Source organism: Pituophis catenifer, unplaced genomic scaffold (assembly GCF_029215685.1).
Source record: "Pituophis catenifer annectens isolate HBS135680 unplaced genomic scaffold, rPitCat1.0.hap2 SCAF_4, whole genome shotgun sequence".
NCBI lineage: Eukaryota > Metazoa > Chordata > Lepidosauria > Squamata > Colubridae > Pituophis > Pituophis catenifer.
The window spans coordinates 64,235,959-64,248,973 of NW_027256884.1; the positions used below are offsets into that span (position 1 = coordinate 64,235,959).

A 13,015-nucleotide genomic window follows, 5' to 3' on the forward strand; every position below is an offset into this window, starting at 1 on the left:
AATTTTCCCTCTGTTAATTTTCCCTCTCAATATTTCCCCGTTTATTTCTCTTCTTTTCAGTTTTGAGATGTATTCTCTCTTATCCATTTTTATTCTATCACTGTTAATCCCAGTGTAATCATCTTTATCTTTATTTTCATATATTTCCTTTTCAATATTTTCTCCTTGCTTCTCTTGTTTCTCATTCATCTTTTCTCTTTCTTTTTTCTTGCATTCTAACCAATCTTCTGCTTCCTTATTTCCCTTAAATGCTTCTTTTATTTTTTTCAAACATCTCCCTTAATATCTCACATTCATCCTCCCAATTCTCCATATTGTCACTTTAGAAGGCTAGAATTTTCCAATTTATTATTTTCATTTACTTATACTTCTAGTTTCAAAGTCCATGCGATATCTCCTTTTTCTTTCCAGATAGTGTCCAGTTCAAATGCTCACTTGAGCCATCACAATCTCAGTCCTCATCCTCTCTGCTTCTCTTAATCTTTTCAGCTGTATACTCCTACAGCTCTTTCCCACGATCTCTCCTCCAGCAGATGTCTCTTTTCAATTCACAACTCTTTCGGCAACAAAGTATCCATTTTATAATGCCTGTTTCCTCTCTTCCGAGTTAAATCTTTTTATTGTTTCAAAAATATTTCTCTGTCTCCTTTTCCCTTGTCTTATTTTTATTTCTTTCAAAATCCAATTTTAAATCCAGGCGGAAGATTCCTTTTAGGGCTTTCGTTTTAACTTTAAGTTCCTCTTTTTTTCCCCCTCTGCTTAAATTCCCAAGTGCTACTTAGCCGTTAATTGCTCATTGGGATTTTTTCAAGCTTTTAAAATGTTTTCTTCTTACCTGTGAGTTGGCCAATCACTTATCCGGTAACAATACTCTGTTCAATCACCACTCCTGCACTTCCTCTTTCTGAACGTGGCCACTCCGGCTTTTGACAGCTCCATGGCTGCTTTCCTTCACTGATGAGTCGAAGACTAATGCCAGCACTTCAGGAAACTTGCTCTTTCCCTATCCGTGCCAGCCTGCATCTTCTTTCTTCACTGTCCCTACAAGACAGCTATGATCCCTAGGGATCCCCAAAATCGGCTGGGATATCGGTGCTCTTCTGGAGCTCCAGAATCCACACCGTATCGCCCAATGCCAGCCACGCCCTCGACCCCAATTGAGAGACTTGAGGCAGGATGAGGCTCACTCACTGACTATATTGCTGACTTCTGGGTGGTCGCCCAGGACCTACAATGGAATGAAGCAATGCTTATGGACCAGTTCCAGGAAGGTCTTTCGTTGGAGCTCCTGGATGAGCTGGCATGTACTGAATGCCCTTGCACCCTGCAGGAGCTCATGTACTTGTGCCTCTGCATCGATGCAAGGCTCCAGCAACGATGGGCGCGATGACGGACGGAAGCCACGCCTGTACCTGTTAAGGCAGTGCTGCCATCGGTACTGCCACCTGATGAGCCAATGCAATTGGGAGCTGTACGGCCTTGCCTGACCCAAGCCAAGAAGGATCGCCACTGCCACAAAGGCCTTTGCTTGTATTGTGGCAGCCAAGGCCATATGGTGGCCAAGTGTCCTGCTAAGGCACCCAAAGCCACAGTGGGAGCAGCAGCGGGAAACTGGCAGGGCCCAGCCTAGGGAGTTCCTTAGGTTGGGCTTGAGGGGAAACAGCCTACCATCTCCATCACAGACAACTTTTGTACAGCACCTCAAGCTAGTAGCCAGTGTCTTTATGCCAGGTCAGGGAGCAGTGGAGATTCAGGACCTGGTGGACTCAGGGGCCTCGATCAATTTCATGGACATAAACTTTGCTGTGCAGTGCTCCATCCCTCAGCAGCAGGTGTCACTGCCAATATTGGTAGAGATGATTGATGGTCGGCCCCTTCATTCGGGACCTGTGGTTGCTGTGACCAAACCAGTGATGGGTTGCCCCCGGTTTGGACCGGTTCTATAGAACCGGTAGTAAAACTGGTGGGAGGCTCTGCCCACTGACCCTGATGTCATCAGAAGTGATCTGTGCATGTGCAGAAGCAAGGCACGTGCACATGCAAAGCACACGCACACATGAGATCCCATTGTGAACCAGTAGTAAAGGTAAGTAGAACCCACCCCAGAACAAACCCCTTCACATGTGCATTGGGCAGCATGTGGAGGAAGCCATGTTCTACATTGCCACAGTACATCACTTTCTGGTGGTGCTGGGGTTACAGTGGTTATGGGCTCATGATCTGCAGATTGTCTGGTCATCTGGAGCATAGTTCCCCAGCAAGAAGTGTGCCACCCATTGCCTGTACACCTTTGCAGGGGGTGTGGCTATGCCCCTGGACCTGGATCTACCTACAGAATTGGTGGACTATGCTGATGTGTTCAGGGAGAAGGAGGCATATCAGTTGCCCCCGCATCAGTCATATGACTGACTGATCAACTTGGTGCCCGATGCCAAATTGCCAAATTGCCGGTGGGCCGGATATACGCACTGTTGGAACCGGAGCTGGCTCCGTTGTGGAATTTTATCGAGAAGAATCTCTGGAAAAGGTTTATCCGGCCTTCTACCTCCCTATTGGCTGCGCTGGTGCTCTTCATCAAGAAGAAGTTGGGGGAGCTGTGCCTGTGCTGTGACTACCACAAGTTGAATGTGATCACAGTATGGAACTGGTACCTGCTTCCCCTCATCCCTGAACTGATTGAGCGGCTTCGTCAAGCTAAGATATTCACGAAGCTGGACCTGCGGGGACCTACAACCTGGTCCGAGTTCATGCCGGCGATGAGTGAAAGATGGCCTTCCAGATGTAGTACAGGCATTTTGAATATACTGTGATGCCTTTCAGCTTGACCAATGCACCTGCCGTGTTCATGCATTTTATGCACAACGTCTTCTGTGACTTGTTAGATCAGTTTGTGGTCGTTTACCTAAATGACATTTTGATCTACTTGGCATCCCTGCAGGAACACTGGCAACAGGTGTGGCTGGTGTTGCAATGCTTTTGGGACAACCACCTGTTTTCTAAGCGTGGGAAGTGCCAGTTTGCACAAACCATGATCAACTTCCTGGGTCATCATATTTCACCTGCCAGTATGGAAATGGACCTGGAAAAAATTGAATCATTGCAGGTGTGGGGTCCTCCACAGCAGGTCAAACATGTGCAGCGACTGTTGAGATTCACGAACTATTATCGCACGTTTACTCCCCACTTTGCTGCCTTGACTGCTCCCCTTTCTATGCTGCTCAAGAAAGGGGAGAAGTTCCATTGGGGTGCTGAGGAGCAGGAAGCCTTTGATGCCCTAAAAGCCACCTTCGCCTCTGAGTCCATCCTCAAACACCCTGATCCATTCCAGCCGTTCGTGGTAGAAATGGATGCCTCAGATGTGGCCATTGGGGCAGTGCTTCTACAGGCCTATGCCCTCCCAGGCATCTTGTTCCCATGTGCGTACTATTCCCGGAAGCTGTTGGTTCTGGAGCGCAATTACACAATATGGGACAAGAAGCTATTGGCGGTTAAAGTCACCTTTGGGACATGGCGGTACCATCTGGATGGGGCCCGTCACCAAGTTGAGGTTCGGACAGACCATCGCAACCTGGAACATTTATGTACAGCCCGGACATTGAACCAGTGCCAGGTGCAATGGTCATTTTTTGCCCGCTTTGACTTTCAGGTAAACTATGTTCCAAGTGGGCATAATCAGCATGCTGATGTGCTGTCCCGGAAGCCTGAGTATACCCAGAGAGAGGACAAAATCCTGCCTTGGACAGCCACTGAGGAGCCCATGGACCTCTGGGGTAGGATTAGAGAGGCGCAGCAGCAGGATCCGTTTGTGGTGGTTCGTCATCAAGAGTTATTTATTGCCCATGTGTTTCGGTTGCATGGATTACCGGACTGAGTAGTGTCAGACCAGTGGGTGCAATTTACAGCATGCTTTTGGCAGTCCTTACTCATGGAACTACAAATACAGGCATGGTCTGTTGTCCGCCCATTACCCCGAAACTGATGGGGGTACAGAGGGAATGAATGCTGTTCATTGGAACAGTACCTCTGCTGTTTCAGCAACACCCAACAGGACAATTGGGTGGAGGTGCTGGCTGTGACGGAGTTCGCCTACAACAATGCTCAGCATGCATCCACCCACGTGTCCCTGTTCTTTGCCAGTTACAGCTTCCATCCACGGCTCTTTCCATTGGCTCCATCTGACTCCCCGGTTCCAGCCATGGACACGTTTCTGCCAGAGCTAAAAGCCATGCATCAAATGGCCCACCACCAGCTGGAGAATGCCAAGGAGGACTACAAATGCTTTGCAGACTGGCATTGTCATGATGTCCCACCATTAGCTGTAGGCGATTGAGTTTGGCTCTCCACACGGTATCTGCCGATGACACGGTCATCAAAAAAACTCAATCACCGCTACCTGGGACTATTTCTGGTCGAGGCTGTGATCAATCCTGTGGTGTTTCGCCTATCCCTGCCATGGACCATGCGGATTCACCTGGTCTTTCATCAGTCCTTGTTAGTCCCAGTATCGGCAGACAGTCTGCATGGGCCAGTGCCACCGCCACTGGGACCAGTAGCCCCTTTGAGAGAGGTGGAATATGAAGTGGACAGTATCTGAGATTCATGCCAATTGCGGGACCGGTTCCAGTATCTGGTGGCATGAAAACGTTATGGACTGGAGGACTTTACCTGGGTCGATGCCACAGATGTCCATGTCCCTCGATTGGTCTGCGACTTCCACGCCCGGTTTCCACAACGTCCCCATCCGCATGGTCCCGGGGGAGGGAGCCCTGTGGGGGGGATAGTGTCATGCCCCTGTCAGAGTCTGACTCTGAGATGGAAGAGGAACAACTGACAGAGAGCGAGAGAGTGGCTCCATTGGCTGTGGAGGAAACTGGGGAAGGGTAAAGTCAGGCTGGGCAGAGCAGGGGAGAGGTAGAACAAGGGAGAGGGGGTTCTGATGAAGACCAAAGCCCACCCACTCCTCATCCTAGGCCACGCAGGGAAGAACAGAGAAGAGAGCTTATTAGAGAGGAAAGAGCACTGATCCCCTTCACAAGATACACCTGGAGCTGGAGTTTAAAAGGAGAGGCAAATGGGAGGGGTGGTTGTCAGGAACAAACACTGAGTTCATGTTCATGTTGACTGCTTTATCTAAGTTCCTGGCATCCTCCCAACTGGTTTAATTTACAGCCATGCTGCTTCAATTCTGGAATTCCTTATCTTGCTTACCCTGCCGGATTAATTACCTTATCTTGCCCTGTTGGAATTATGGTTGGAAGTTTTGTCTGCTTACAGGTTTGTGAAAGGGTTTTTCTCCAGACCGAAGAGTAAAGGGACATTGGGGGCAAAGTTTGGAGCTAATAAAGGGACTTGTACTTATTTCCTGTCTGTGTTGCCTTTGTGCCATGCCCCGGGTCATCACAACTACTGTATGCACAAAAATGGAAGGACATTTCAATTCCTACCATGAACAAATGGCTACAGAAGCTGATGGAGTTGGCAGAGATGGCTAAATTGACTGTTTGATCAAAGAAAAGAATGTGAATATTTTTGTTGCTACATGGAGACCACTTCTGGACTTCGTGCTTGTGGTGGAAAAAAACTGAAAGTTTGATTTGGGGTTTTACTGATTAGATTGATTTGTTGTTAAAGAAATGGCTAGTTTATATTATTATGGAAAAGTAAAAAGTTGAGGTTCAATGTTAATGCTTTATTCTACTGCAACAGAGAGAGTCAGAAATCAACACTTTTTTTCTTTTCTCCCTCCCCCCCCAACTTTTCTTTTCCCTTCTCCTCCCCACTGTGTCCTCCTATTTGCTTCTGTATTTTTTTATTTTATTCTATAATCTAATAAAATGTTTAAAATAAAATTTCTTAACTTAGACTTCATCTAATATTTCTGAGCAAAAAAACAAGCATCTTTTTCTAGCTTAATAAGATATGATTGTCAAGGGAAGGGGGAAGAGCCAAAGCTTCATTGGAGAGATATCACAGAATCATAGCACAAGTGGATGAAAATGCTTAAAGTTTAATATTTTTATTTTGCATTTTTATTGAAAATGTTTATATATGGAACATTAATGAAATTCAAATTAAAAGTATATATGCATTTACTTTCAGTTCTTTACCTACTACAGTAAACATTTCAGTAATCAGATATTAAGTTGTGTTAGGAATTTTAATTTCAAAAGCGTCTAATGCTGATATGTATGCCATAAAAAGCATACATATGCATGCATGCCTTCGCCATTCATTTTACTTAAAGCCCTAAGTTTTGTGTTGCATGGAATAGATAGCTCTACATGCAACAATATGTCTATGCTAGAAACAATTCAATCTATATATCTGAGATCTATCCTCAGAACTTGCCCAATTGTGTATACACACCAGTTTAACCTCAGGGGTATCTCTGTGAAGGTCTGTTTGAAACTCTGGTGGCTAAAGTAATATCTATCTCAAACAAATACATAGGGTGTGGCCTTGATTCAGTGTCGACTGACAGACACATTTCAGAATAAAAAAATAAAATGTTGTCTCCAAATGCCTGGAGTAAAATTAAGCAGATTTTGATTGGCTATTGATATTGCTATTAATCTTGCAACTGCATTACACTGCATGAATGGATGTATATATCCTAATACCTTATCAAATTTGTGTAGCTTTCCACATTAGAACACTTAAATCTATTGTGTCAATATGTCCTGCTGTTGAAGGTGTTCATGGAGAAACATACTAATATTCTCCATTGAAAGGTTTTATGCATATATATGGATCCTAAAATCGAATCAGTTGCACATAGACTGTTCAATTGTCCTATACATTCTTCTTACAGATTGAAGCTAATTCTTCACTAACTATAATCCACACAAGTAAACTCCAACAGGGACTGTGTATTTTGTATGAAATTATTAGAATTCAGTTTCCAGAAAAATGAATCAATTCACTAGTACAGCAACGGCTGTTAAAAAATCAAGCTTTTCCTAGTTTCTGTTATGAACAGGGCATTTATGCCGGATGCTTTGTAGTTTAACAATGTATACACACCACATACACACCATGAAAAGAGACAAAATGAGGCAAAGATAGACAGCCATAAGGAAAATTGCTTATTTACTGGTGAATTTATAATAGTTTTCCTACCTGTGACTGTGTATGAGTGCATTGACAGCCAAACCATCAGACCAGCTATTGGTGAAATTGAAAACATTGACCTGTGGATAGTTCTGAGTTGATTGACGAACCCAGCTTAACAAGATCTTTTCACTGTTTGTTTGTTGCAGTCCAGCCATGATGCTTTTCATAACATTTTTTACCTAGTTTACAACACAGAATTTCAACATTAGCTATATTTGTTTATGAAGTCAACCCACTTCCCTTCTGTAAACCCATCTTTTTCAATTTCATTTTAGCCATGGGGGGGGGGGCTCCGCCCAATTATTCATAGGGCCTAATGCTCTCTACTGAGAATCTTGCAAACTGAAATAAAATAAATTATTTCTACACATTTAGTGCAGTAAAACTATAAATTGCAGAAATAAAACATGTTTTAATTTCAATATGTTTGATGAATAGAATATCAATGCAATTATAAACATGGATCTAGATATAAACTTGGAATAATTTTATCTTCAACAATAACAAACATGAGCCTTTCAAAAATGAATTCAAGAATTTGAGCTTTGAATGCTCTAGTCTAGAAAGTGTTGCTGGGGATAAGCTATGGATCAATATTGCCTCCCACGTTCAATATCTACTAACTGATCATAAGGAAATTGCTTTTTTATTTGTGGAACATAAAGTTTGGTTTCATATATCAATAAACATAATGCTGTAACATGAAAGTAATCCTACATATATCCTTACATCTAGGGGCTATTCATATGATGGAGAGTTAGAGAGCGATAGAAAGGAAACATCAAGATTTGTTTCTAGAGAAGCAGCCTTATTAATATTGTGGCTCTTAAAACTATCTCATTAGTTAGAAAATAAAATACTGAGACTTATCATGTGAATGAAGTATAGTTTTAAGAAGTGAAATAATTTTGTTTTTATTTTCATGGGACTTTTGCTTGTTTTAGCAGTGATATAGAACTTTGTTTTTTAAGAATAATACACTTTTCCTCTGATTGATATATTGGGAGTCAGAGTCCTGATGCAAGTGGTAATAGAAAAGTGAAATAAACAGAATCATGACAATGCTTTTTCATTAAATTACTTCTTCCCATATATTTGACTATTTGCCATATGTTTAATAATTTATGAGGTACATAAAAATGGCAATTTGATAATAACCTGTAGAGAAGGGTCTAGGACAGTGATGGCTAACCCTTTCCAGACCGAGTACCCAAAGCGTGCCTGCACGCCCAAACCCTCCAAATGAAATGCGCGTGCGGCCTCCGTGCATGCACCTCATCCCTGTGCATGCCCCCCCTGCACATCTCCGCCCCCTGCACATGTGCATGCTCTCCCCGCAAGTGCCTCACATGCACGGCAGAGACCCAAAGACTAGCTGGCTGATGGGAGGCGCTCACGCATGCTCAGCAGAGCTGAACTGAAGCGACGGCTCATGTGCCATCAGAGAGGGTGCTGCGTGCCACCTCTGGCATGTGTGCCATAGGTTCGCCATCACAGGTATAGGATGTTTAGGCACCACCCTTAGCTGCACCCTCTTCACCCCCAGCCACATGCCTCAGCCAATTTACAGCCAGCTTTCCTCCTGCACTGGCCCTGCCCAGGCCATTCTCCATGGCCAATGGGTCCCTGGCCCTTCACCCCCACCCTTCATCCCTGTCCATTCACCCAGACATCGTTTGACCCAGGCCTTTGACTGCACAGGACAAATAGCTCCCAGCCAATTAGATGGTGAGTGGCAGTAATGGCACTGGGAGGGGTGACCAAAGGGGCTGTGGGGAGGCAGTGTGCAATACAATTGATAGCAGGCTGGGGGAGACAGCAAGAGCTGCAGTGGTGCACAGTTGCTGACATTGGGGGAAGGTGACAGAGCATGGCTCCTGGAATTGCAGGGGGAAGGGCAATGGTTCCTGGTTGGGAATAAGATGAACTGCCTGTTTGGGTCGGAATCCAGGGGCAGAAGCAATGGGTGGTGGTGGTCAAAATGGGAAGCCACACACCATCACCTTCCCTCCCAATGCCAGCAGCTATGGACCACTACAGCTCTTGCTCTCTCCCCCAGCCTGCTACTGATCATATTGCATGCTGCCCCCCCCCAATCCCCTTGGTCACCACCCAGCACCATCACTGCTGCCCACCAGCTGATTGGCAGGGGGATATTCGTCCTGTGCAGCCAAAAGTCCAAATCAAACGGTATCTGGGAGACTGGGCAGGGACAAAGGGCAAGGGGTGGAGGGCCGGGAGCCCATTGGCCATGGAGAATGACTGGGGTAGGGCAGCGGAGGAGAAAAGTTGTAAATTGGCTGAGGCGGGTGGCTGGGGTGAAGGAGGCACAGCCAAGGGTTAATGCCTAAACGTCCTATTCCACTAGAGAATGTCTGAACTTTGCTCTTTGGTGAACTGCATTTTTGCATCTTACATTGCAGTAATTCTCAAGGTGGAATTAATAAAAGTAAAAAGAAAACAGATATTCCATGTTTGTATATTCCTTAATATAGCAGAATAGAGTCCAAATTCCTTGTTTCATCAACATTCTGCTGCAAGTCTATAGTTCAATAGTTATTTTACTGACATTTGATTATTAACCATATATCCTACAGCTCTTTCAAAAATTATATTCCAGTGGAAAATTATATTCCAACCAATCCAAGGGTCAGTTTATTATTTCTATGCACAATATCTATATTGTAATGTGCTGTTCCTTCCTTTGCAGGACTCAACACTCCAGTCAGTGTTGATCTGGAGTGAGAGGTCCTGGTCTCAAACCCTACTTTGCATGGTACTACAAGGTTCAGTATTTTCTACACTTATGTTTAAGAACTCCATGAAACTGCTGGGAAAAGTCATATTAGCTTTAGGGTCACTAGTTTCTGAGAATTCACCATCTTCACCTCATTCACCAGTTCTGAATGAGGTGGCACTGCTCCTGACAGATCCAGTTCTCAGTTTGATGATCCTTTTGATCTCACAATTGCTCTCACAAAACAGAAGGTAGTATTATGGCTAGGAAGGCTTTTGAGCAATTTCAGGTTGTGCACCAGGAAACCATTTCTGGGTATGGAGGCTCTACATTAGTCACTCATGCCTTGCACACCTGCATGGATTACTGTAATGTGCTCTACAAGGGTTTGCCCTTGAATTGTATCTAGAAGCTTCAACTGATACAAAATGAGGCTGTGCAGACAGCTACATGCAGTGCAGACAGCTACATGAATCAGCCACATTACACCTCTGCTCTGTGAGATACATTTCTGATTAGTTTGCTTCTGGGTTCAATGTAAGGTGCTAGTAATGAACTATAAACCCCTATAAAGCATTGGGCTGGGGTACTTGATGGATTTTTCCCCATTTACATCTACATATCCCATCATTTATGGCAGAAAGGATATCCACAATGTCATCTAAAAGGATGAATGATTAGAGCCTTTTCTGTCAGAGCATCTTTTCTTTGGAACATCATTATTCTGAGGTTAGACTGGTTCCTGAAGACCCTGAAGACATGGTTTTGCCATCTGGCCTGGGGATCTATTGATGTAGAGACACCAAAGTGGTTATATTATTAGAAAAAATGAATGGTGCTCTCCCACAGATTATGTTTTTAAATGTTTTAATGTGTGCTTGTTACTTTTTTTTTGAGGGGGGGGGCTTTTTATTTTTAGCTTTGTAAGTCACCCAGCATCATGGAAATAAAATGAGCAATTACATAAATTTAACAATTTATAAATTATAAATAAAGAGCTGCATTAGTGTCCTTTGTTTATTACTCATACATCCTACAGCTCTTCCAGAAACAATCATTTGATACCTGCCAGTGCAGAATTATACTCCAGACCAATCCAAGGGTCAATTTATGATTTCCATCCACAATATCTATACTGCCAATATTTACCAGATCTACCTGTTAGAACAAGACAAAACAGAATAAAAGATAGAAATTAAGAAATGTAAATGTTTTTCTTTGCAAAGTAAAAGTAATAAACCAGAAGCAAATGAGTTTATATTTCCAAGCGAATGGCAAAATATATTATTGCATGAACTTAAATGATTAAATGCTTTTTAATAAAATGTTTTGGCAACATAGTAAAAGAGAGCTTGCAGAAACAACTATATTTATAGCTCTTTTCATAATATGCATTTTTTAAAAAATCCACTAATAATAATTCTGAAAATGTAGAAAAGAAATGGAATAATAAAAGCAGAAATAACACATAGGCATTCCATTAATTTGTGATTAATAGAAAATATTTATTTTTATATCATCTCCCTTGTAAAGATTTTGTAGATATTATTTTGCATAAATTCTCAATCCAGAAAAAATTGACCATATTTTTATTTGAATACTTCATCTATAATCCCCCATATTTATCTGTCCTAGTAGTAGGATTCTATGAGATGATATATTTCTACAAGTGTCAACTTATAAAACGTGCAGATTCGCCTTCATTTGAGTCTTCCATTTAATTTTCACACCATTAACATTCAAAACTCAAACAACATGCATACAATTTTGCCCCAAACATTTCCCTAACATAAGGTGACCAGATTTTAACATTGGTAAAGAGGGACACCATTGTGGGCGTGGCTTATTTTGTGGGTGTGGCTTGGAGGTCATGTGACTGGTTGGGCGTGGCTAGCTGGTCATGTGACCAGGTGGCCATGGCTATGTGTATAGGGACTACTCAGAGGGCTGAAAAAAGTCATTTCTGACAGGTCCTCGCACTTTTGACTGGTCCTCACACTTATGACCATCCTCACATTTATGCCCGTGCAGCATTCTTAACAACCATGTCACTCATTTCACAACTGCTTCTCTTCACCATGATGACAAGATAGGGCAAAAATGTAAAATGTGAGGACAGTCGTAAGTTCGAGGACTGGTCAAAAGTGTGAGGACCAGTCAAAAATAACTTTTTCAGCCCTCTGAGTAGTCCATATGCATAAAAGGATACAGCAATAGAGAGGGATGAAGGAAGGGAAGGGAAATTAGAGTAGGAGTGAGAGTAAGAGAGGGAGGAAGAGAGGAGGAGAAGGAGAAAGGAACAGGAAGTAGGGAGGAGAAGAAGAGGGTGGGGGGAAGAGAAAGTAAGAAGGAAAGAAAACAGAGAGGTGGTAGGTTTGAGGAGAAAGATTACTGTACAATAAAAAAGATGAAAGGGAAGAAAGCCAACCCCAAACAAATATAAATATATTAAGATAAAGAATGAATTGTTAAACTTTAAAGAATAAAAGAGAACAAATATGAATAAGTAGCAATAATTAGAAACACACATACAAACATACAATGTATTTTCTTTGAACAGAATATTTGGCCGGTTCACAAATTTAAACAGTGTTTAGTCATTTCAATTAAATTTACAATTTCTATATTTCCTTTTTGCCATATTTATTCCTCATCTATTTTTTTTAAAAAAACAATATTACCCTTCATCCTCATCTCTAATCTTAATCAAATTCAATTTTTCCCTTCTATTCTATATTATACCCCTTCCTATTGTCATCTATTTTTATATCCATCCTCACATTGGTTAATTATGTAATTATGTAATACAGTTGTTTAATACAAATTCAACATTTTAATATAAATCAATTAGTTATATAACTATCTTTTTGTATATTAATCAATATGAACATGAATATTCCAATTATTTCCATGCAATCCAATTTCTTACAAATCAATTAATTATATTTATCAATAATAATAAACCAAATAATTTCCCCCATATATTCCTCCAAAAGATTAGCCCTCTTCCGGCTTGTCCCAAGATGGCGGCGGTCGGCTGAGCTCCGCGAGGAGATGGAGAGGTCGCTGGTGTCAGGGGGTCTTCGGGAGCCGCTTTAACAATCTCCGGCTCCAGTCCCAATGAGGGGAATGCCCACCCTGCCTGCTGAGGGCTTTTTCGCCCTC

General features: G+C 42.5%; 1 protein-coding gene across 7 annotated transcripts in view; it reads right to left on the reverse strand.

The window, feature by feature from the left end:
* The window catches only part of DMD (dystrophin), a 2,096,968-nt gene that overhangs the window by 1,513,487 nt on the left and 570,466 nt on the right, over positions 1-13,015 (reverse strand). For all 7 annotated transcript variants that reach the window (XM_070944209.1, XM_070944203.1, XM_070944204.1 and 4 more), the window contains exons 5-6: positions 10,916-11,008; positions 7,120-7,292 (exon numbers count right to left, since the gene is read on the reverse strand). In XM_070944209.1, the coding sequence (XP_070800310.1) occupies positions 7,120-7,292; positions 10,916-11,008 (266 nt within the window). The remainder of the gene's footprint in view (positions 1-7,119; positions 7,293-10,915; positions 11,009-13,015) is intronic.